This window comes from Meriones unguiculatus, chromosome 17, assembly GCF_030254825.1.
Source record: "Meriones unguiculatus strain TT.TT164.6M chromosome 17, Bangor_MerUng_6.1, whole genome shotgun sequence".
NCBI classification, from domain to species: domain Eukaryota; kingdom Metazoa; phylum Chordata; class Mammalia; order Rodentia; family Muridae; genus Meriones; species Meriones unguiculatus.
Genome location: NC_083364.1, coordinates 61,281,963 through 61,303,266, shown reverse-complemented (window position 1 = coordinate 61,303,266; position 21,304 = coordinate 61,281,963). Strand labels below are relative to the sequence as shown.

Sequence of the window (21,304 nt, the reverse complement as noted above, 5' to 3'; positions counted from 1 at the left end):
TCGTGACTTGGCTTACACCCTAGCAATGTAGCCCAAAGCTCTTGCACAAATGCCCTCAGTCAGTCCTCCAAATCTAAGGGGTTTGTATCTACATATTTAACCAACCACAAGTCAGAAGTATATGAAGCAATGTTGTGTTCAGTCTGTACATGCGAAGAATTTATGTAATAATCACATTACATAAACAATGTAGTATTAACAGACATTTGTGTAATACTTACATTGCTTTAGAATCATGAGTAATCTAGAGTTGTTTTAATATATATAAAAGATGTTTGTAGGTGTGTACTGTGTCATTTGATAACAAGGAACTTAACAGTCTCATCCACTAATCTTGTATGCAACCCCTTCCCCAGCCTGGTTTCAGTGCATGCTCAGACGTAATCATCCATATTCTGAGTACCAGATGAAGTTTTCAGTTCACTTGGTTTACAAGCACCCCATCTTTGTATCTATTATGGTTAGTAACCATCTTAGTTATAGTTACTATGGCTATGATGAAACACGATGACTATGGGAGGAAAGAGTTTATTCATCTTATGCTTCCACATCACAGTTCATCACCAAAGACAGTCAGGACAGGAACTCAAACAGGGCAGGAACCTGGATGCAGGAACTGATGCAGAGGCCGTGGAGGAGTGCTGCTTATTGACATGTTCCTTGTGGCTTCCACAAGCCCAGGGATGGCACCACCACAATTGGCTTGTCCCTCCCCCATAAATCACTATTTAAGAAAATGCCTTACAAGGTTGTCTACAGTCAGCTGTCATGAGGAATTTTCTCAGTTGAAGCTCTCCCTGATGACTTTACCTTGTGTAAAGTTGACGTGAAACTAGCCAGTACAGTAACTATACAAAAACATCTTTGGGGTATACAACTCTTTATAGGTAGACAATGTGATTTTTTTTTAAAGCGTGTATTTATTTTATGTGGAGGTAAGAAGACAGCTTTCAAGAGTTGGTTCTGTTCTTTCACCACTTGGATTCCTGGGATTGAACTCAGTCCATTAGGTTTGGCAGCAAGTACCTTTACCTACTAATGCCATCCTCATAGCCTATGCTGACGTGTAAAGAAAGACACAACAAAAACAGATATACTGTAACAATTTTAGGAGGGCAGAGAAATAATTCAGATTTTACCCACCATGTATTATTACACTTGAAGAACTTTACATCATTCTGTCTTTTTAACCCTATGTGCTAATGTTCTATTGGCTCTGTTTTGTAGATTAAGAAGTTTCAACCTGTTGTGTGATTCTTTCCTGGGTAGATAATGAAGAAACATCTACTCAGCCCAGAAAGGGCACGAACAACTCACCAAAGAAATCTTCCAAAGTCTAACTTGGGCTACTTACTCTGGCGTATGAGTGAAAGGTTCCTTTAGGATCATGGGCAATTAAAAGTTGGCCACAACACCAAAGAGTTCCACTCCTCCTAGAATGGCTGATAACTCAGAAAAGCTGAATTCATGGAGGTCTGCATCATCAGTGGACAATTCAGTTGGTCAGAATTTCCTCCGTTAGGTCTTCTTACTGCTTAGTGTGACTTGGGTAAGTTTCAGGAACTTCCTGAGACTTAGTAGTTGTTGTCTTCCTGAGTCTGAATGAGCTGCCCTTTAGAAGTTCCTGATCCTGAAAGAGCTTCCCTCCAGGATAGAATGTTCCATTTCAGAGGAAAGTGTTTCCGTCCTGGACATAAAAGGTTCAATGATTTGAAGGAGGCCACAGAGCTAGGAAATGCCAGTGCTGGGCTTCAAAACAGAGCATTCTTTAGAATAGATGATTCAAAACCAGTAACAGAAATATAGGTACTATTTAGTAATATTACTAAAAGTGGAATTTTAGAAAATTATAAACTACAAACTACTGGTTGTGTTCTTTTGTTGAGTGTTTGGTTTATGTTTTGTTTGTTCTGGGCTTTTTTAAATGTTCATTTTAAGCCCATCAATACTAAAATTTTATTCTCTGAACCTAGATGAAGCATATTTGACAAGTTAGATAAAAGTTAATTCTTAAAACTACTTAAGACTAAGTTAATTAGTAATTCACACATGGGAAAGTATTTAGAAGAAAGAAAAAATACTTAGCCTTTGTTTCCATGATCTTTTAAGACGTATTAATGGTTATAAACATCACTTATCACTAAATGTCACTTTTAAGGAAAGAGTCTATGGAAGCAAATGAGATAATATAGGACATCATATGTATATAAACCCAAATTATTACATTTGTTTTTAGCATATTATATAATTGCAATATACCTCAAAGTTGAAACAACTTTTCCCATGTTTAAACATCTGTATTTTAACAGCATTTTGTAAAATATTCAAATCTTATAGCATTGTTTGTTTTACATTTAAATATTTCTTTGTAGTCCAGCCTGCTTTATAAGCCACAGAATAACTGAGTGTTATATATTTTTTCATGTATTTTTTATGTATTTTATGGGTTCTGATAAAAATTATGATGTATAGTATATCCTAATTACATGAAATTATTTTTTCAGAATTTTGCTACATCAATATTATGATTTCCATGATTACATTCATTTACTTGTGAAAATACTTGCTTATATCAGGTTGGTGTAACAGAATAACCATAGCCTTGACCACTTATGTTCTAGGACCCCAGCCTGTGGAATGATACCACCTGTGTTTAGGATGGTTCTCCCTGTATCAGTTAATTGAGATAATCCTTCAGATATGCCCACTGATTTGTTTTCATGATAGTTCTATATCCCATCAAGTTGCCAGTAAAGATTAACTATGATAACTCCTATCCTTGTCAGCGTGATACCCAGACACGTCACTTTTAAGCTTTCATCCCTTGTTCTCATAAGCTTATAATGCAGAATGCTTTTTATCCAACTTCAAAAGTGCCCATAGTCTTTAATAATTACAATGCTTCATAAGTCCAAAGCCCAAGTCTCGTCAGGGACTCAAGGCAACCTCTTACCTGTGAGTTCCTATAAAAAAAAAATCAAAAGCAAGTTGCATCCTATATAAAAGAGTACCCAATAAACATTCCTCTTCCAATGGGATGAATGAGGGCATAGCAAAGAACGAGTGGGCCAAAGCAAAACTGAAATCCAGCAAAGCAAACACCAAATCCTGAAGCTCCATACCTGGCATTTATTACAAGTGGAATCCACTGGACGCCAAAGTGTTTGGACAACCTGCCCTCCAGCTCTGCCACCTGTAGTACACATATTCTCTTTCTTGAGCCAGCTCCATTCCATCCTGCATCTTTCTTGGTAGGTGTTTCATGGTCCTAGCATCTCCAAATTTTAGAGTTTCAATTACAACTCACCTTTGACCTTCATATAATAGTGTACCTTGGGTCCTTCTTCCAGGGACTTTGACCCTGACACATGTTATCTGACCTCACTGGCTCTCTAGAACCAAAATACAGAGTCATTAAACCCCTCAGTCTGACACCATTCAGGTGCACAACAGAACTGAAAATATTCCCAAGCAGGTTCAACTGATCTGCCTCCATAGAACATGCCAACAAGCATGTATTCAAATAAGTCAAGCCCTTTCTCACTTTAAAGACATGTGTTTGCTCTTTCCTTTGTCTCCAATGCCTATGCAAGAGCAGTACATTCTCTTAAACACTGAGCCACCTCCGCAGCCCCATTTCTGTACTTCTTAACAGCAGCACTGGCAAGCTAACAGTGTTCCATTCAGCATGAATTCCAGGTAGCAGCTGTGAGAGAGGAACTTCACAGAAGATTGGCAAACAGCTGTCAAAATGATTCTGAACACACCTGATTTTACTCCTAAATTAGATACTTCATCAGTCATAAGACTTCCGACTTCAATGAGATATACTGGTCTAACCTGTCCAAGACAATAATTGGCAGTTGCAAACTCAAATTATATAGGTCGCATTGGGTTTGGGGCAGCAGTTTCTCCACTGCATATTTCTCATACCTATCATTTTAATTTAGTTTTCAATTATGCAATTCTTAAAAGAAGGTCAAGGGGATGCAATAGAGTTCACTTGAAGGTAATTTCGTATTAACATACCAAACCGATGGATACCACATATATTACACATGCTGTCTGATGATTTATAATTTAGAGACTTCCATTTATTGTCTTATTTCTAGACCAAATCGGACAGAAGCCAAAGCAAATGTTAGGTATATGTCTGTAATCGACATACTATTATGCATTCTGTATTATGCTGGGTTTTTCTTATTTTATTTGGGGGACTAGTGTGATATTCCTATTGCAGATACTCCTGTGCCAGGAAGTGTTTTAAATATGTGCTGGTTGTAGAACTTCCTGATTGATGCTTCTTGAGATTTCGTCTATAAAATCCAGCAAGTCTTGCTCAAGCTACACAGTGTGCGACTTTCTCTTCCTGCGCCATGTACCTGTTGCACACAGGTCACATTTCTCATGTCCTTTTGAAGTTTGCCCACCGTTTGCTAGTTTTGTGTTTCCTTCCCAGACTGAGGGGCTCGGGACTAGATGACCTCTGTGTACCCCAGTCACTAAGCAGCTGGCCTAAAAGGACTGAGTTAACGTTTGCTGAACACAGACTGCCTATGACATCTTCACAGACAGAATATTTGGGAAGTTGTCATTTATTTTGTTTGTTTGTTGTATGCATTATTCTCACCAACTTTTGTAGTTAAGTTTGAAGCAGCTAGTACTAGCAGAGTGGATGGAAAATCATCGTTTAATTTTTTTATTTAGATCTTTGTTTCAGTACTTTCCCTTTCGTTTTGTTTCTCTGAAATACAGTGTTCTTGGTGGATTTCTAAGTAAATATATAATAATTAACATTTTTGTCTTACTTTTTCAGTTTTCTGACTACGTTGTTGAGCTGCTAAGGAAGTTTGCCAGTTGCAACTTGTCAGATTTTATGCAAAGATAGATGTGTTCTAAACCTGGCAGTGATTTACTCAAACCCCAAACCAAATGTGCTAACTGGGAACCCTCCAGGATGTGATGTGATGAAGAATGAAAACGGTGCTTTAAATAAGTTCATTTCATTCCCTCCCAGGCTGTGAACGGCTGATGCCTCTATAGGAACTGAGGTTACTTCTTAGGTGAGGTGCATGACTGATTTGAATGTGATTTTATTACTATTAAATTTAACAACAAAAAAAGGCAGTTTTGATTTTTTGGCTTTTTGAATCAAACTCTTACTAGTGGCTCAAGCTGGCCTCCATTTGGCTGCATAAGCTGACTTCAAACTAATAATATTTTCTTTTAACTTCCCACAAGTTAGAGTTGCAAGTGTACTTTTGCTTTTTTTTTTTTTTTTTTAGTTTTGCAGAGTATGGATTGAACCCAAGGCCTTACACATATAGGGCAAGTACTGTATCACCAGGCTGCACTGCTGCCCTACAGTTTGTAATATTTTAAATTTCTCAAAGTCTGTTGGTGATAGTAGTCCAGAGTGGAGTAAATTTCCATGAATAAGTTCGTGAGGTATGTGTTCAGTTCTCAATTCACTACTCTACCACTCCACACCAAAGTAAACTGATTTCAACTCCAGTCTACGCAGCGTCAATTTGTGCACAGGAAACAATGCTAGCCTCGATTTTAAATTAGGGAAAGCCCCCTCAGGAAAACTGTGGTTCCTATTATTTGACAACATGTAGCATGTCCAGCTGCTTTCTCGCCCTAATCAAAACCTGTGCTCACAGCAGTAGCCATCTCTGTATCTTGTCTGTTAGCCATTCACAACAAATAAATATGAATACAAAGTGTCCCAGTCAGAAGAATCAGGCTTCCAGAACACACATGCTATTAACTTTAAAACAAGTGAAAATAAACTTCATAAGTGAGCTTCTAAACTCTAAAACTTTTCTGTGCTAACCTAACAAGCAAGATGCACAATCAGCACTTAGGGAGTACAGTCCACACACATATCAGTAATGGTTCTCTTCAGACTAGATGTCCTGAAATGGCCTTTCAGAACTACGCAAGAGTGCGTAGCCCATGTACTCAGAGGAAGTGTTTCGGAGAAACAGATTATGGGGTCTGAGTTTCTTATCTATTACTAACTTGTTATTCTGAGGCATTATACCTGCCACTGTATGAAGCTGATTAGTATTAAATAGAATATTAAAATGATATTCTAGTTTTGCATTCATTTTTATAGCATTTGAGACAGACAATGGCATTCCAAGCTGAAATGATGTGAACAATTACTTTGGAAAATGCCGTATAATCTACTTTTCCAAATATATTCTCCTAAATATATATTTGAAAGAATATTTCAATATCAGCAAACTACTCTATACTACTTAAAAAGTCCACATTCAATCCTTGATGGTCACAAAATTTTTAAGGATTTCTTTTCTTCTGCATGTAATATATCCGAGGAATAAAATAATAAATGCAATGTAAGTCAAACTAACACATCCATTTTACCATTAAATCATGTGTTTGAATGGTTTCACTCTCCACATGCTTTTCAAATAAAACCAAAAACAGTACAATAAAACATCATGTATTCCATAGAAGTTTGAATAACCAATTACTTTAAAATTTCACCATCTGCTCTCATTGAAGCAGTAAGACAAGGCATTTCCCAACGCCACAAACCATGATAATCAGAATGTAACAAAATGAGAAACACTAAACTCCTCTCTCCTTCCTTATTTGCTGTGATGGTTTTTAATGAAAACTTGAGTGTACAGACAAAGAAAATGGGAGGCCATACCTCCGCCCCTCTCCTAATTGAGTGCTTCTATCCAGTAATAGCTTTTTGCTGCCCTGGGCAGCTTGACTTTGCCTCATTTGGCCAAGAACAGCTATTATTCTAAGAGGCAGCCAGTGAAGTGCCCCAATCCATCTGTTTGCTTTTTCATGGGCTGGTGCTTTCCTTGATGTTGACAGCTGTCTTAATATTCCTGGGCCACCTGCCACACAGTAAATACTGTGCTCGAAGATAGATTCAGTAGTTTTTCCCTCTGGTAGAGTTTCCACAACAACAGAAAAGCTCAGCATTTCTAACCTCCTCATGCATTCTCATCTAAATGCTTCAAGGACCAGCACTTCCTGTCGATTCTCATGCTTTTGAGCAATACAGTACTTGTGCTTTGGGAATAGCAATTCACTCACATGTGACAAGCTTCAGCCCTCCTCATTTATCATATGGGCTCCTGGGTTAGAATTTTTTTCTGGAAGTGATGTAGTCCAAGGAGGCAGAGAATCCAGTATTAGTAGGCCAGTTACTTGATCCTGTGGGCTTTCTGGGAAATTCTTCCCCACACATTCCTATAGAACAATTTCCCTTCTCTAACACCACAAATCTGCTTTCCCTCCAAATGTGTTCCTTGAAAGAAAACATACTGTCTTAGTCTCTAAACATGAGCATGGGTCTGACACATCCTAGGCACTTAATATACATATTGAGGTTTGTGGAATCTGCAGTCTTTAAAGCTTTGCAGGAATCTCTTTTTATATTGATTAAGAATTCTATACACACATACAATGTGTTTCGATCAAGTGCAGTTCCCATTCCTTCCCTTCCAACCCTTTCCCTCTTCCATTGTAACTATTCTCTTTTGTTGGGGTTCAGTTTTAAGCATTTAAAGTGAAAATGAAATTTATATAAAATTATTTGGGAGATAATAGAATGCAATGTAGTAATTCTAAAAGATTGACTATTCTACAAAATTTAGCAACTCTATAAAAGCGAAATATTTTTTTTCTATTTGCTACTTGGCATATGCCTACATATTAAAAATTCATAGCATATTCTTTGAAAACCTTTCATATGGAAATATCTTTAATGTCACTATATGTACAAACAATGGAGTTAGATAGCTCAGTCTTTCCACTGGTCCACTTGGTCTTATTTATTATTTATAGAAACACCATGAAAACAAGCAACTTTACACACCACCACGCACATACAGAGCTCACATGTATAGGCATAGGCTTGAGCCCTTACAAGTAAGAAGTCTGAAAAATTCTATTTGACATAGTTTACATCAAACAGAAAAACAATGTTTGGAGTGGTTGTAGCTAGAAAATTGTAGAGTGCATTATGGAACACCACATTATTATGACAGAAAGCATGTCAATTAGAAACAACTCTGCGCCTTGCAAAGTTGTCTGAAATACATGACATATGTCATACTCCAGGTGTACACTTCAAATCTTGTTTCACCCTCACTACGTACATACGTGCAAAGTTGGAAGCCACAGATGTATTCATGTCTTGACAGAACCTGTGGTCATACATATTGAGTGTAAATCTTCATGAGTTGCACAATGAACAGAGTGGAATTTAAGCAATAACTGAACAATCCTCTGGAGAGGAGCAGCTTAAAACTCCATAAATGTTTTCCCAGCAAGTTCAAAGCCAATGTCTTCTCTATTCGTCAGATCTCAGTATGAGCCCAAGAATTCTAGTACCTACTAATTCTGGAGGTATGAGAGAAGGAATGTTCTGTTCTCTCAATCAATTCTCTTTCAAAAAAGAGTTTCCTTTCCCTGTCATCTAAGAACAAGTAACCATCCAATCATCGCTCACACTGGAAAAGGCTGTGCCCTTGAGATGTCTTCAAACTTAAACGTCATCAGCTTTGCAGTAAGAATGCTCCTGCCTTACTAAATGCCCATATGAAAATGGAAAGAGTGAAAATGATTGAACAAAATTAGCATCTTCTAAGATCTTTACAACTCTAAAATTGGAAACTTTTTCCCCACAGATATCATAATGAAATCCCAGAATTTAGGATTCAAGAGTCTGCTATTATAAGTTGAGACTGTAAGCCTGTAAGATGTCTAAGTAAGTATTGGAAACCCAAATAAATGAAAATTTAATACCAAAGACTTCCCATAGTGTGAATCTAGTGCTTCTGCATGTTATAAAGAAATATTAATACGTGAATTACTGTAGCATTTTCCTAACACAGTTGAGAGAAGTAATATTCAAAATCAGAATTGCTTCATAATCTTACCGGCTCCCAGCCACTTTTATCCCCAGACAGACTCCCTGCCTGCACCCGATGTACGGGTTTAGGGACCATTTTCATCACCGGCAAGTAGGAGAGGCGGCTGGCACTCAGTTCACAATGCTTTGGGGAGAGATGTGTTCTCCAGGCCTTGTAGCTACAGGAACGTTTGCCTCAGTGCTTTGCTTTTGAATCCTCTTTGGGCTTTCTAATTAGAAGATCTTTAATGCGTATTCTTTTCCGAGATAATGTTAGCTTGGAAACTTTTCTTACGCTATCTAATTTTATGTGATCCTTGCTCACGTACTCCTAGTTTCAAATCCAGTTGAAGTATTAAAGTGCTTCAAAGGGGCATGTGTGGGGCAGTGGACGGCTCAGTAACCAGTGCCACAATTACTTGGGGCTTATGGTTAGATGTGCAACCTGCTCACTTCTCCAGCCAGCCACAGAGGGAGAATACTTTGCCTATATAACATTTTTAGGTACTAAATGTCAGGCCACTTCCTTGAGTTTCATATCTCTGGAGTTCTGGCTTCAGACAAAGCAACACACCAGGGGGAATGTGCCACTGTGCTTCCTGTACCAGCAGCTAGCTACACGATATAAAGCCGCGTTGTTATAACCAGATACTTTAGGGACCTTTGGGGCTGCAGACTACACTAACACCGGCGCAACAACAAAATATTTGTTTCAGCAGTTTCCAGATTGAGTCACACCTGATTCATATTTGTTTCTGATCAGCGTCGTTTTTTTTTTTTTGAAAAGGGATTCTGGGAGTAGCCCAAAGGTGAAGGGTGAGAACTAAAGCACACCTGGGTTAGTGACTCGGCATCCGAGCCAGCTGAAGCAGAAATAAGTTGCTGACAGCTGGACGGCTGGGACCCTGGTGTCTTCTGCCTTGCTGGCTAAAGCCGTCTTTAGAAGGGCTGTGCTTGGCTCCGGGGCTTGCCGGGCACGCCGGCGCTGCCTCTCGCCAGGTGTTTCCACAAGCCCCTTAATTGATTCCCCTCTTTGAAAACCGCCCTAACGTGGGAGGGGAAGCGGTGCGTTTACAGTAGCTGTTCCCAAAGCCAAGCGGGCCGCGGGCTGGGGTGCTTTGGGCGGGAAGCCCAAGCCGAGCATCCCCGGGCTGCTCCTCCCGGACCTGCGGGCGGCGGGGCGGTCGCGGCCGCTGGCTCCTCCCGGGGGGCGGGCTGCTGGGGACGCGGGCGGGAGGAGGAGCCGCCCGGGGAGCGCTCGTGCCGGCGGGGGCTGGAGGAGCCGCGCGGCGGCCCGCGCCGACTCCCGCTGCGCTTCGCAGGCCAGGGCTGTGGCCACCCGCGCTCCGGCCACCGCCCCGTCGGGGCCGCGCGGGGGACATGTCCGGCGGCCGCAGGAGGGGCAGCGCCCCCTGGCACAGCTTTTCTCGGTTCTTCGCGGCGCGGAACCCTTCCCGGGACAAGGAAGAGGAAGAGGAGGAGAAGCCGGGGACCGGCCAGCCGGCCGGCGCGAGCCGCGGGGCCGCCAGGTGGGAGCCGCGGGGCCGCCGTTCGCCCCGTCCCCTCTGCCCGGGTGTCCTCGGTCCCGCCCTGGGTGGCTTGGATCTGGGGAAGTTCTTGCTCCTGGCCGGGTCCCTGCCCGCGCTTCCTTTCCCGCCGCCATCCGGGCCCCCGACTCTGTCCCCTCCGCTCGGGTCCTCCGCGCCCCGCTTTGCCATCTGAAGTTTTTGCTCGGAGAGCTTCGGGAAGGAGTTGCGGTGAGAGCTTCCCGAGACTTCATCCAGAGCCTCGAGTCTCCACCAGATTTGTTTACAGTTTAAATGATGCCGCCCTTCCTCCTTCCTCCCTCGCTTGGGACTTCTGTCTGCAGCGCTCGGGGAACCGGGGCTGGGGCTGGCTTAGCAATCGTTAGCGTGTGCCCCATTTCCAAAACCCTGTTTTCCTCTACCCCTGCTACTACAAAGACTGACGTTTTAAAAACTCATTAAAACGTCTGTTTTGTAAAATTTTCTTATCCTCCCTAAAGGAGGTAACTCGCTTCTTTAAACTTTTCTTTTTTTGAGAAGTGAGGCGGACTTCGCTTGCACCAGAAGAACCTGTAACCCATGTCCTTGGAAGGTTGCCCTCTAGAGAGAGCTATATTTACCTCAGACTAAAGACTTGCTGATGGACTTCAAAGAAAAAAAATGGATTGGAAACAACTGTTGGTTCTAGTTCTATTACTATTTAGGGTTTGATTTGCTGTTATTCCTTGGCGCTCCTTGGTTTTTCTAATTGTGAAACAGTTCCATTATAATCACCTGTTCGCAAAACGCATCTTTCCAAGAAATGGCCAATTATAATTGACTTGTTCTCCTTGGAAGTTTCAGACGCTATTGTCCTGGTTGTTGATGGTTTTAAGTTCGAAGTTTCACAGTCCTTCCTGATAGTTTTGAAGTCTGACAGGTCTCACCGGGATGTGGTGCCTGCCATGGCTGTAACATAGCTAGCAGCCTTCAGAGAGAGGAAAGCTCTAGACTCAGCACGGGACAAAACTTGAGAGTAGTGGAAAGGAGTAAGCAAGCCAGCTCCTTCCTATCAGCACTGTCCTGAAATCCTGCCTGCTCCCCTGGCCTATTTGCCCTTTTAAGGCAGGCACTCCTCCATTCTGAACTCTTTCTGCCTGGAGCTGATTAGTCCAGCAGCTAGATCTTTTCACCTATCCCTTCTCTGTCTCTCCTTACCACCTGATAGGCACGGGCTGTGGCTTTTCACAAGGCGATTTTAATTGTGCTTTCGTGAGCACTGATTTTGTCCTCGTCTTTTTTAGAGCTGGCCGAAAGTTAAGGGGATTGCTGATAATCCCTCATGTGGGTGTTTAGCTGTTTTGTATGAGCTTAAATCTTTCTTTTTCACAGATATAAACAAACACAAAGCCGTTATTGAAAGTGTAAGGAAACAAATGGAACCACTCAGTAGCACCCATCGCTCCAGTAGTAGAACAACACTGGTGTTAACAAGATTGGAAAGAGAATTGTGATTTGTCACTGTGATCCCATTTCAAAACAAAAAGGGCACCTTGGTTGTTTCTCTTTGTGGCAGTGAACCCTTTCCTGTTCATGAGAGGAGGGTTCACCCTCTGTAGTAGTAGATGTGATGTTGCTTGGAACAGTAGCTAGCCATGTAAAGATGTCCAAGAAAAGGGCTCCCGAGTAAACAGCAATGACATCCTGCAAAATTTTAAAAGTTTAAAATTTGGGAAGTGATTTGGCATAATTTTCAACAAACTTAAATGATCACAATCTCTATTTTACTGTAAACATGGAAACAGTTTTAAAGAGAGCTGCTCAAAGTTTCGTAGCTACTTTTCACCCGTGCCTGGGGCACAGAGGCCCCTTAATGTACATGACCTATTAACATCTGCCTTATATTGTGTGTATCTTGGGGTGAAATGGATTTTCTCAGGCTTTCATTGCATAGGCTCCTTTCCTGCCTGCACTCATTGTGTTGGCTCATGAGCATTTTATTACTCAGCCTACTCATGCCCAAATACAAAACAGGATACACACTCCATGAGAACAGAGCTCCTTAGCAACCTCTTCAGAAGTAAAATGAACTGTAAGTATTAATGAGACTAATGAAAGTCAAATTTATGACATTGCCTCCCTCCATCCTTCCAAATGTTTGTTTGCTACCAGGGGAAACAAAGACTGATGGGATGTGTTAGGATAGACACAAGGCCTTTAGGGGTTGCCCAGTCTCCACCATAATGTTCCACACATTGAGAGACACCCTTTGTTTTTACTGTGTGCTGTTCAGTTTTCACTTGGTGTGAATACATTATTTATGTATTGAGTTTGCTGCTACTCTGTTGGCACAAAACCCTTAGCAACCAAAGAAGGGTAAGGTTACCTTTTTGTTGGTTACCTTCTGTGTTGGTTGACCAGATAACTAACAGCATCAGTTATGTAAAAATGAAAACTGCAATTGAAAGTTTTCACAGGATACTGTAAAGAACTCCTAGATTCCAATGCATCTCATTTAGACAGTCGTCATTATAGTGTTCAGCCCAGTGGATTGGCATATAAGACTGTAGGTCTTAGAAGAGATAGGAGTCCAGGGAGGGCCTTATGGCATAGGTGACTTTAAATGACCATCTATGTGGGTGTTTCTGTAGGATTGGAGAAATAGGAACAGATGTGGCAGGCAGAAAAAGGGCCTTCAGGAATTTAAGGTCTGTCAGGAGATGTATGCTGGTAGGACCCAGAGAAGAGAGAGAGAGAGAGAGAGAGAGAGAGAGAGAGAGAGAGAGACATCCAGAAAATTAGAATTGAGACATTGGGTCTCTGGAGAGAATGGCTCCTCACTGGGAGTGTTGGATCTTGTTGGAATGGGGAACTTTTTATGTGAACACCTGCCTTCTTATTTTTATCTGCTTTGTGAAAATGATTGCACAAGCTTGCACCCTAGCTGTATCAGGCATGATGTACCTGTTTATGGGCTCCATGCAGTACCTGGAAGACAGAAAGGGAGCTAATATGGTGAGGAGAACATTTCTCAAGGACCCATTTGTGCATCTACCCTGGGCAGAGAGCTTTTGCTTGAGAGTGATTCACAGCATACCCACAGGCTAAAGGGGTGCTATACTTAGAAGCCTCCTACAGTTTTGAAGACACTTAGGATGGGACAGTGCTTCACAGCAGATTCGATTTGTTTTGAGTGTAACAGTTTCTTAAACTGGACTCTTCAGTCCATTGAAGGACAGTTGATGCCCAAGATTCCACCTACTAATTGCCAGCAGCATCTCTGGTCATTTGAATAACTCAGAATACCCTCAGACAGGTGTGGGGGAAGGAGAGGGGTAGCACTCCCAGTGGAGAATGATTTTCCTGTGATCACAAGGAGCAAGGCTCCAGGATAAGAATTGAATTTAGGTCTCTGACTCCATTGCTCTGGTTCATTAAACACCATTTTCTCCTCTACCTTTCAAAATCATACTTTTTAAGCATGTTAAAAGCTGAGCATGTTAGATCATTCTTGTTGTCCTGTTATTCCAGAGGCAGGAGGAGGCCCTCAAGTCAAGCCTGAGTTACATAGATCCTTCTGGACTACAGTGTCTTAGACCCTGTGGCAAAAAACAAACAAAACTCACATTTGAATAAAGCCTTTTGTTTCAGAGTGGGCCCTGTGACTTTGACTCTCTGTTAGAGTGTCAGTGATAGAAGAGGGTGAGACAGCTTCCCTAAATACAAGGTCAGGAGTTGCATCTTATCTTGGTATGTCTTTCCCAAACACTGATAAAGAGTGAATCTGTGCTTGCTGGTTAGAGCATTTAAAGAGGTCACTAGTGATTTGGAGCCAAGGCTAGTACATTCTCTGCTCTCCAAGTGGGCTTTGGCTTTGTGAAATATAGGTTGGAGAGTATTTTTGCCTGTCATTGTAGCTGAGGGTGTTGAATGACAGAGGTCAGGAAGCTAATGGACTGTAGAGTAGGAGATAGGATTGCCAAAAACAAAAACGAAAAACCTCAGTGATTCTGATGCCCCAGCCTGAGAGCCAAACTGATATGAATAAGGACATGCCTGTACCAAGCAATTCATACTTGAAGTAGTAAAAATGCCTTGCAAATTCTAGAAAGCCCGGAGGTGTCTATCTTATTGGTCTGCCAGGATAACTCGAAGCATGGAGCTTGCCCTTGGCAGCAGAGAAGAAATGGTAAGCTGTTTTAGAGTTTCACCACACTACACTGCCTTTTGTGAGATTTTGTTTCTTGGGTTTTCATAGAATACCTGTGGGATTGCTCACTTGCGAATTCTTGCTGTGGGGGTCCCTGGAAAAGGATTCCGTTGTGCAATCTAACTATGCTGGAAGTGTAATCAGAACTCCTGATTTTATTGAGGCAAAGACTCAATAGCATTTTTTTTAGCATTTTATTCATCAATGGAAAATACATAAAAGGAATCATGACAGTTTGTAAAGCAGAAAAATAATCCCTCCACGGAGTATTCCATTTCTTCCTCAAAGTTGTAGTGAAATCAGAACTTTAGAAGCTCAGCTATATTAGAAATGCTATATGAAACAGTGGTGGCAGGAAAGTGTAGGTTGATATCCGTTCCACCCAGGGCTTTTCCGTGAAAAGAGAGAGCTAGCATGAGAGAAAAGTTGAAGAAATTGTAGCTAATTCAACTCTGTTAACTCTACAAGCTGATGTGCCTATGTTCTCAATATGATGCTGCACTGTGGGCCACATATAAAGACGACTGAGTAAAACATGATGTCAGCGGATCAGAAATTATGGGGGGGGGGAGAGAGCAGAAACTTAAGTATGTTTTTGGTGTGGGAGACTTGTTCAGATAATGTTTCTGTTTAGAAAATATTTATTCCGTGTGTTTTATTTGGGTGTGTTTGTACATGGGTGTGCATGTACAGAAGTCAAAGGGCGGCCTGCAGGAGTCTGCTCCTGTCTTTGACCATGAGAGGATTGAACTCAGGTTGTCAGACTAGATGGCAAGTGCCTTTACCCACAGAGCCATCTCATTGGCCCGCAGTGCTTCATTAGTGCCATATGTTGGATGAAAATTTTAATTGGGCCTCAGATCTCACAGTAACTTTTCCCTGAGTACATTTTGGCTAGTATTGTCTGTCAACTCAGAATACTCTGGGAGATGCGGTAGTAGCTGTAGCCTGAGGTGGACCCACAGTAGTGTTCTCTCTGCTCTCTTTGTTCCTCCTGCAGGCTTGTCAAGAATTCAGAATATATAAAGAACTACAGAAGTTAAAAAGCAAAAATAAAGTAATCAATTAAAAAATAGGGAACAGAGAATTCTCTGTAGAGGAATACAGAATGGCAGAGAAACACTTAAATGTTTAATGTCCTTAGTCATCAGAGAGATGCCGATCAAAACGACCCTGAGATTTCGCTTTACACCTATCCGAATGGTTAAGATAAAAAACTCAAGTGACAATACATGCTGGAGAGGATGTGGAGAAAGGGGAACCCTCCTCCACTGCTGGTGGGAATGTAAACTGGTACAACCACTTTGGAAATCAATCTGGCGCTTCCTCAGACAATTAGGAATAGTGCTTCCTCAAGATCCAGCTATACCACTGCTAGGTATATACCCAAAATTTGCTCAAGTACACAACAAGGACATTGTTCGACCATGTTCATAGCAGCTTTATTCATAATAGCCAGAACCTGGAAACAACCCAGATGTCCCTCAGCAGAGGAATGGATACAGAAATTGTGATACATTTACACAATGGAATACTACTCAGCAATTAAAACAAGGAAATCATGAAATTTGCAGGCAAATGGTGGGAAATAGAAGAGATCATCCTGAGTGAGGTATCCCAGAGACAGAAAGACACACACGGTATATACTCACTTATAAGTGGATACTAGACATATAATATAGGATAAACCTACAAAAATCTGTACACCTAAAGAAGCTGAGCTAGAAGGAGGACCCTGGGTAAGATGATCAATACCAGTCAGAAAGGCAAATGGGACAGACATTAGAAGAAGGAAGAAACAGGATAGGAGCCTACCATAGAGGGCCTCTGAAAGACTCTACCCAGCAATGTATCAAAGCAGATACTGAGACTCATTACCAAACTTTGGGCAGAGTTCAGGGAATCTTAGGAAAGAAGGGGAGATAGTAAGATCTGGAGAGGACAGGAGCTCCACAAGGAGATCAACAGGACCAAAATATCTGGGCACAGGGGTCTTTTCTGAGACTGATACTCCAAACAAGGACCATTCATGGAGATAACCTAGAATCCCTGCTCAGATGTAGCCCATGGCAGCTCAGTCTCCACGTGGGTTCCCTACTAAGGAGAACAGGGACTGTCTCTGACATGAACTCAGGGGCTAGCTCTTTGACTGCCTCACCCTGACGGGGGAGCAGCCTTGCCAGGCCACAGAGGAGGACAGTGCAGCCACTTCTGATGAGACCTGATAAGCTAGGGTCAGATGGAAGGAGAGGAGGACCTCCCCTATCTGTGGACTTGGAGAGGGCCATGGGAGGAGATGAGGGAGTGAGGGTGGGATTGAGGAGGGGGCTACAACTGTGATACAAGGTGAATAAACTATAATATAAAAAATAAAAATTAAAACAAAATAATTCAGATGTAGGTGGAGTCTGGTTCCTTGCGGAATCAGAGTGCCAGGTGGGTAGTGACCTAAGCACTGAGTAGTTTGAGGCTGCTAGAGAACCGGCTGAAGGTTTGCAACTGGACACGATGCACCTCCCCTGTGTGTACCTGGCAGGTATCTAGCCCCGGGACTCTCCCTCAGTGTTTTGACTTCTAAAGGATCATGGAAGTGTCCCGAAACACAGAAGCAGGCACTTGCTTGGTAGCTAGGCTTGTTCCTTCTTGTGCGGATTAGTGGTGACAAGATAAAACTAGCCTCTTACGAGAATCCCATGCTTGTGATTCTTGAATAGATTAATTTTTTTTTCTTGAAACCCACTATACAAGGTTGGGAGACCTTTAATTCATCTTGCACGGTTCTTTGTTCCTTCTTGAAGGATTTGAAAGTATCAAAAGTCTCAGGGTACCAACGGTGGAAGCAGAAGGCGGACGTTTCTTTCTAAATCCAAAGCCTACATTATGTGACAGTATTCTCTGCTTAGCTTGGGAAGACCTGTGCGAGAAGGCTGGCCATGGAAAATGGCTCCGAATGAGTGTCCGTGGCCTGCAGCTAGAAATCTGCACGGATGCACTGGTCCCTGCCTGCACGATAAACAACTTAAATGGATAAACATTACTCATGTACTCCTTGAGGGAGAGTTTGAATAAGAATAGTCCCCAAATGCTTGTATGTTTGAATCCTTGGTCCCGCTTGGTGAAACGGTTATGAAACTGTTAGAAGGATAAGGAGGTGTGGCCAGATAGAAAGTATTGCCACTGTATCTTTCAAAAGCCCATGTTGCTTTCTCTCCCTCTTGCTTGTTGTCTATCAAGATGTAAACTCTCAGCACTTCATGCCATTCATTTCACTGCTCTTGTGGACTGTAACCCTCTGAAACTGCAGAGGAATATTAATTCAGAACATGGCTGTTCTGGCAAGAGATCACATCCAAAGATCTTCTAGGTCTGTGTTATCTGACTGGAATACAAAGGAGCCTTTAATCCAGGACACAGGCAAGCAGATCTGAGTTAAAGGTCAGTCTGGTATCAAGCGCAAGTTTCAGGTAAAGAACAGCTTAGGTTCAGGTGTGGTGGTAAGTGTTTTTAATCCCAAACAATGAAGGTAAAGTTAGTTTGTAGAAGGAAGCACCCATGTTTGAATGTGATATTTGCTTGATTGGCAGAAACAGAGACAAATCAGAGAAAGATTTGCTGGAATAGGATATGCCCAACTTGAGAGGAAAAGGAAAAAGAGAAGTGAATTTTTACCTGGACAGTAATAGACAGGTTGCAGAAAGAGAACTCTCTGCAAGACCAAATAAGCTAGATAATAAGGAGCCAGAAGATTAGAACAGATTGCTGGAGTTAGTATGAGGCCAAGCAAAGCAATTCAAGAGCTGAGAAAGAAGCCAGATTGAATAAATCATCTGGGAGATGAGTTTGAGCCAGAACAACTAAGTTGAACCTGCCAGCCCAGAGCTCAGAAAGAACAAGGGTGAGCTTATTAAGCAGTGAGTCTCAGAGGCTGAAAGCCTAGGTTAAATTATAGGGAGGCTAGAAGCTTCCAGTGCTAGGTCTTGGTTAGCAGATGGAGACAGTACGCCTCCAGACAACAACTAAACCAGGCAAATACAAGTTTCTTTTCCGTGAAACCATAAGCTCAATGAAATGTTTTCTTTTGTGAGTTGCGTTGGTTATGGTGTTTTGTCACTGCAATTTAAAAGTAATGGGGCTCAACCCTTTAATCCCAGCACTTGGGAGGCAGAGACAGGATGAAGTTCAGGGTCAGCCTGGTGTACAAAAGGAGATCCAGGACAGCCAAAGCAACACAGAGAAACCCTGTCTTGAAAACAAAACAAAACAAAACAAAACAAAACAAAACAAAAGTCACTAAGACAAGAGTAAATTGACACACCAGTTTGGAAGGAAAGAGGAGTTTATAATGATGTCAGAGACCCTCATACGCATTGGCTTCTCTATAGGAATCCCATCACACATATTAAGTTTGTAACAGGATACAGTTGCTTGTGAGGGCTTAGTAAGTGCAGCATTATTTTGATAGCAAAAGATGAAACGTAGATTCCTGTAGTTTGAGGGATTAAACAAAAATGTAGTCTTCAGATTTTTATTCCTATGTAAGTTTATTTTGTCTAGCCAGGCCCTGTATTGTGATTCCTTTCCTTGATGTGACCTTTTGTTTTTCACTGTTCCTTCTAGGATGTCCAAGCAAACGTTCGCCATTTCTCCGCATTACTACACTGCATTGCTCCCTTCACCTCTATGGCCCCCTCGTTCCTATGGTCTTCTTCCCCTCCCCTATTCAAATCTACACCAGCGCCCTCCACCTTTCTATCTCATACTTCTCTTGGTTAAGTTCCTAGTTGTGCTGGATTGTATCAGCAAGGAATGGAATAATAGATGTGAGATAATTTTTTTTCTTTTTTCCTTTTTTTTTTTTTTTTTTTTTTTTTTTACATTTCTGAACCTCCCCACCCCCACCCTGGTGGATTCTGAAGCTATTTTCTTTAATTATGTTGCTTTTGAGAATTCTAGTAATATGATTTGGGGGGCCCCTTTCTTTCATGTGACTAACATTTTTTTCCTTTGTAAATTTAGAGAAAACTGAATCTCCTTTTAATCCAGCACAAAGGAGAATAATAGATTGGTTAATAATACATTGGTTCCTTTGCATTTAATGGAGATTTTCTGTGTTCTTTCACTCTGGAGACTTTTGTCTTAGCCTTCTAGGTTTGAAAATTTTTCTAAAACTCCCCCTTCTCTGTGGTCCCTTTTACTGTGCTTAGATTCCAGACCTTGAAGACTTTAACATTTCTTCCTAATTTCCTACCAAATGTGTGTAATTTCTAGATGTTAGTTGGGATGCCAGGTAACATTTTTTTAGCCTTGTGTTTCTTCTACTTTTGCCCGCTAAGTCACTGGAATTTTTCTGGAATTCTTAGGCTAAGCCAAAATGACAACTGCTTTTGCAGTCATTTACACTGTAGTTTGTCTGCTTTAAAATAATTTCTGTCTGGCTCATCCTCTTCAAAACTCTCCAATGAGGTGCCCTTTGCTCATTTTATCCAGTAGCTGATTTCCTTTTATTTCCTCTTCACTGTTATTTTAGTGTTTTTCCAAAGGACAAAATTAAATGAGTTTACTCAACTTTTCAGAAAACTCTGTGAATGTCATTGCTGCTGAGCTTTTTATTGCATATGCACTGAACTCCATTACACGGCCTCTCTCTGCTGGCCATTGGATGAGATTGCTGAAGGACTACACAGTCCAAGTCTCTGCTTATTCAGACATGCATTAGGTGTTCAGTGCCAGTGTCTTTGAAACTGTTCTTTGGAACATAAAGGAGACTCATGGTGGACTCCAAGTTGGCTCCCAAAATTCTGTGGTATCATTGGTATAGCATGCTTTTTAGGAACTTAATTTGTATTTATCTATTTTTTTTTATGTCATGTATTTGAAATGGTATTTCTCTGTTTTCATTTTTTATTTATTTTTCCTTTTTTAGAGACAGGGCTGCTTCTCTGTGTAGCCTTGGCTGTCCTGGACTCACTTTGTAGACCAGGCTGGCCTCAAACTCACAGAGATCTGTCTGCCTCTGCTTCCCCTGAGTTCTGGGATTATAGGCATGTGCCACCGCGCCTGGCTTATTTCTGTGTTCTTACACATACTGAGGTCATGTGATTTCTAGAAGCTGTGTATCAGAAATTTCTTTCTTTGGATTTCATTTATTTAAAAAGTGGCCAGTGTTTTCTCTGGTGATTGCCAGCCTTCCCTTCACAATAGAGTATTTTGCACTTTACATCTCAGTAACAGCAGCTGGTTAGGTGAGGTGTAAACTCCGCCTTTTGCTTTCTGGAGAAGCATGCTCTAGTTGGAGGTGGCCTCTCGTTGGTTAGTCAGAGTTGAAGCTGTGAGCTGCAGTAATTTTGGTTGTTTCAGTGTTGTGAGTAGACCTACGGATCCTCTTTGATGGTTCGGTATATACTGTGGAACAAAGAAGTTAATCACTGTGTAATATTTGTAGTTTAAATGTCTACTTATTTGTTCTTAATTGCATTTTTACTAATTTTTTTTCTTTTACTCAGCTATAGTACTAGGTCATTTGAAAATTTTTTAATAGTAACTTATGCTTTTGTAAAACGGGCATTATATTCTATGAAAATATAAAATAAAGGCACATTCAGAACTCTGTTCTTTCAGAGACGTGTCTCCTCCTTTCAGGTCATTCCCAAGTGCATATCTACATATGCAGATATTTTT

At 41.4% G+C, this 21,304-nt stretch overlaps 1 protein-coding gene across 2 annotated transcripts in view; it reads left to right on the top strand.

The window, feature by feature from the left end:
• The first annotated feature begins 10,167 nt into the window (after nt 1-10,167).
• The window catches only part of Crybg3 (crystallin beta-gamma domain containing 3), a 109,041-nt gene continuing 97,904 nt past the window's right edge, over nt 10,168-21,304 (top strand). For both annotated transcript variants that reach the window (XM_021660555.2, XM_021660554.2), the window contains exon 1: nt 10,168-10,440. In XM_021660555.2, the coding sequence (XP_021516230.1) occupies nt 10,292-10,440 (149 nt within the window). In that variant the 5' untranslated portion in view covers nt 10,168-10,291. The remainder of the gene's footprint in view (nt 10,441-21,304) is intronic.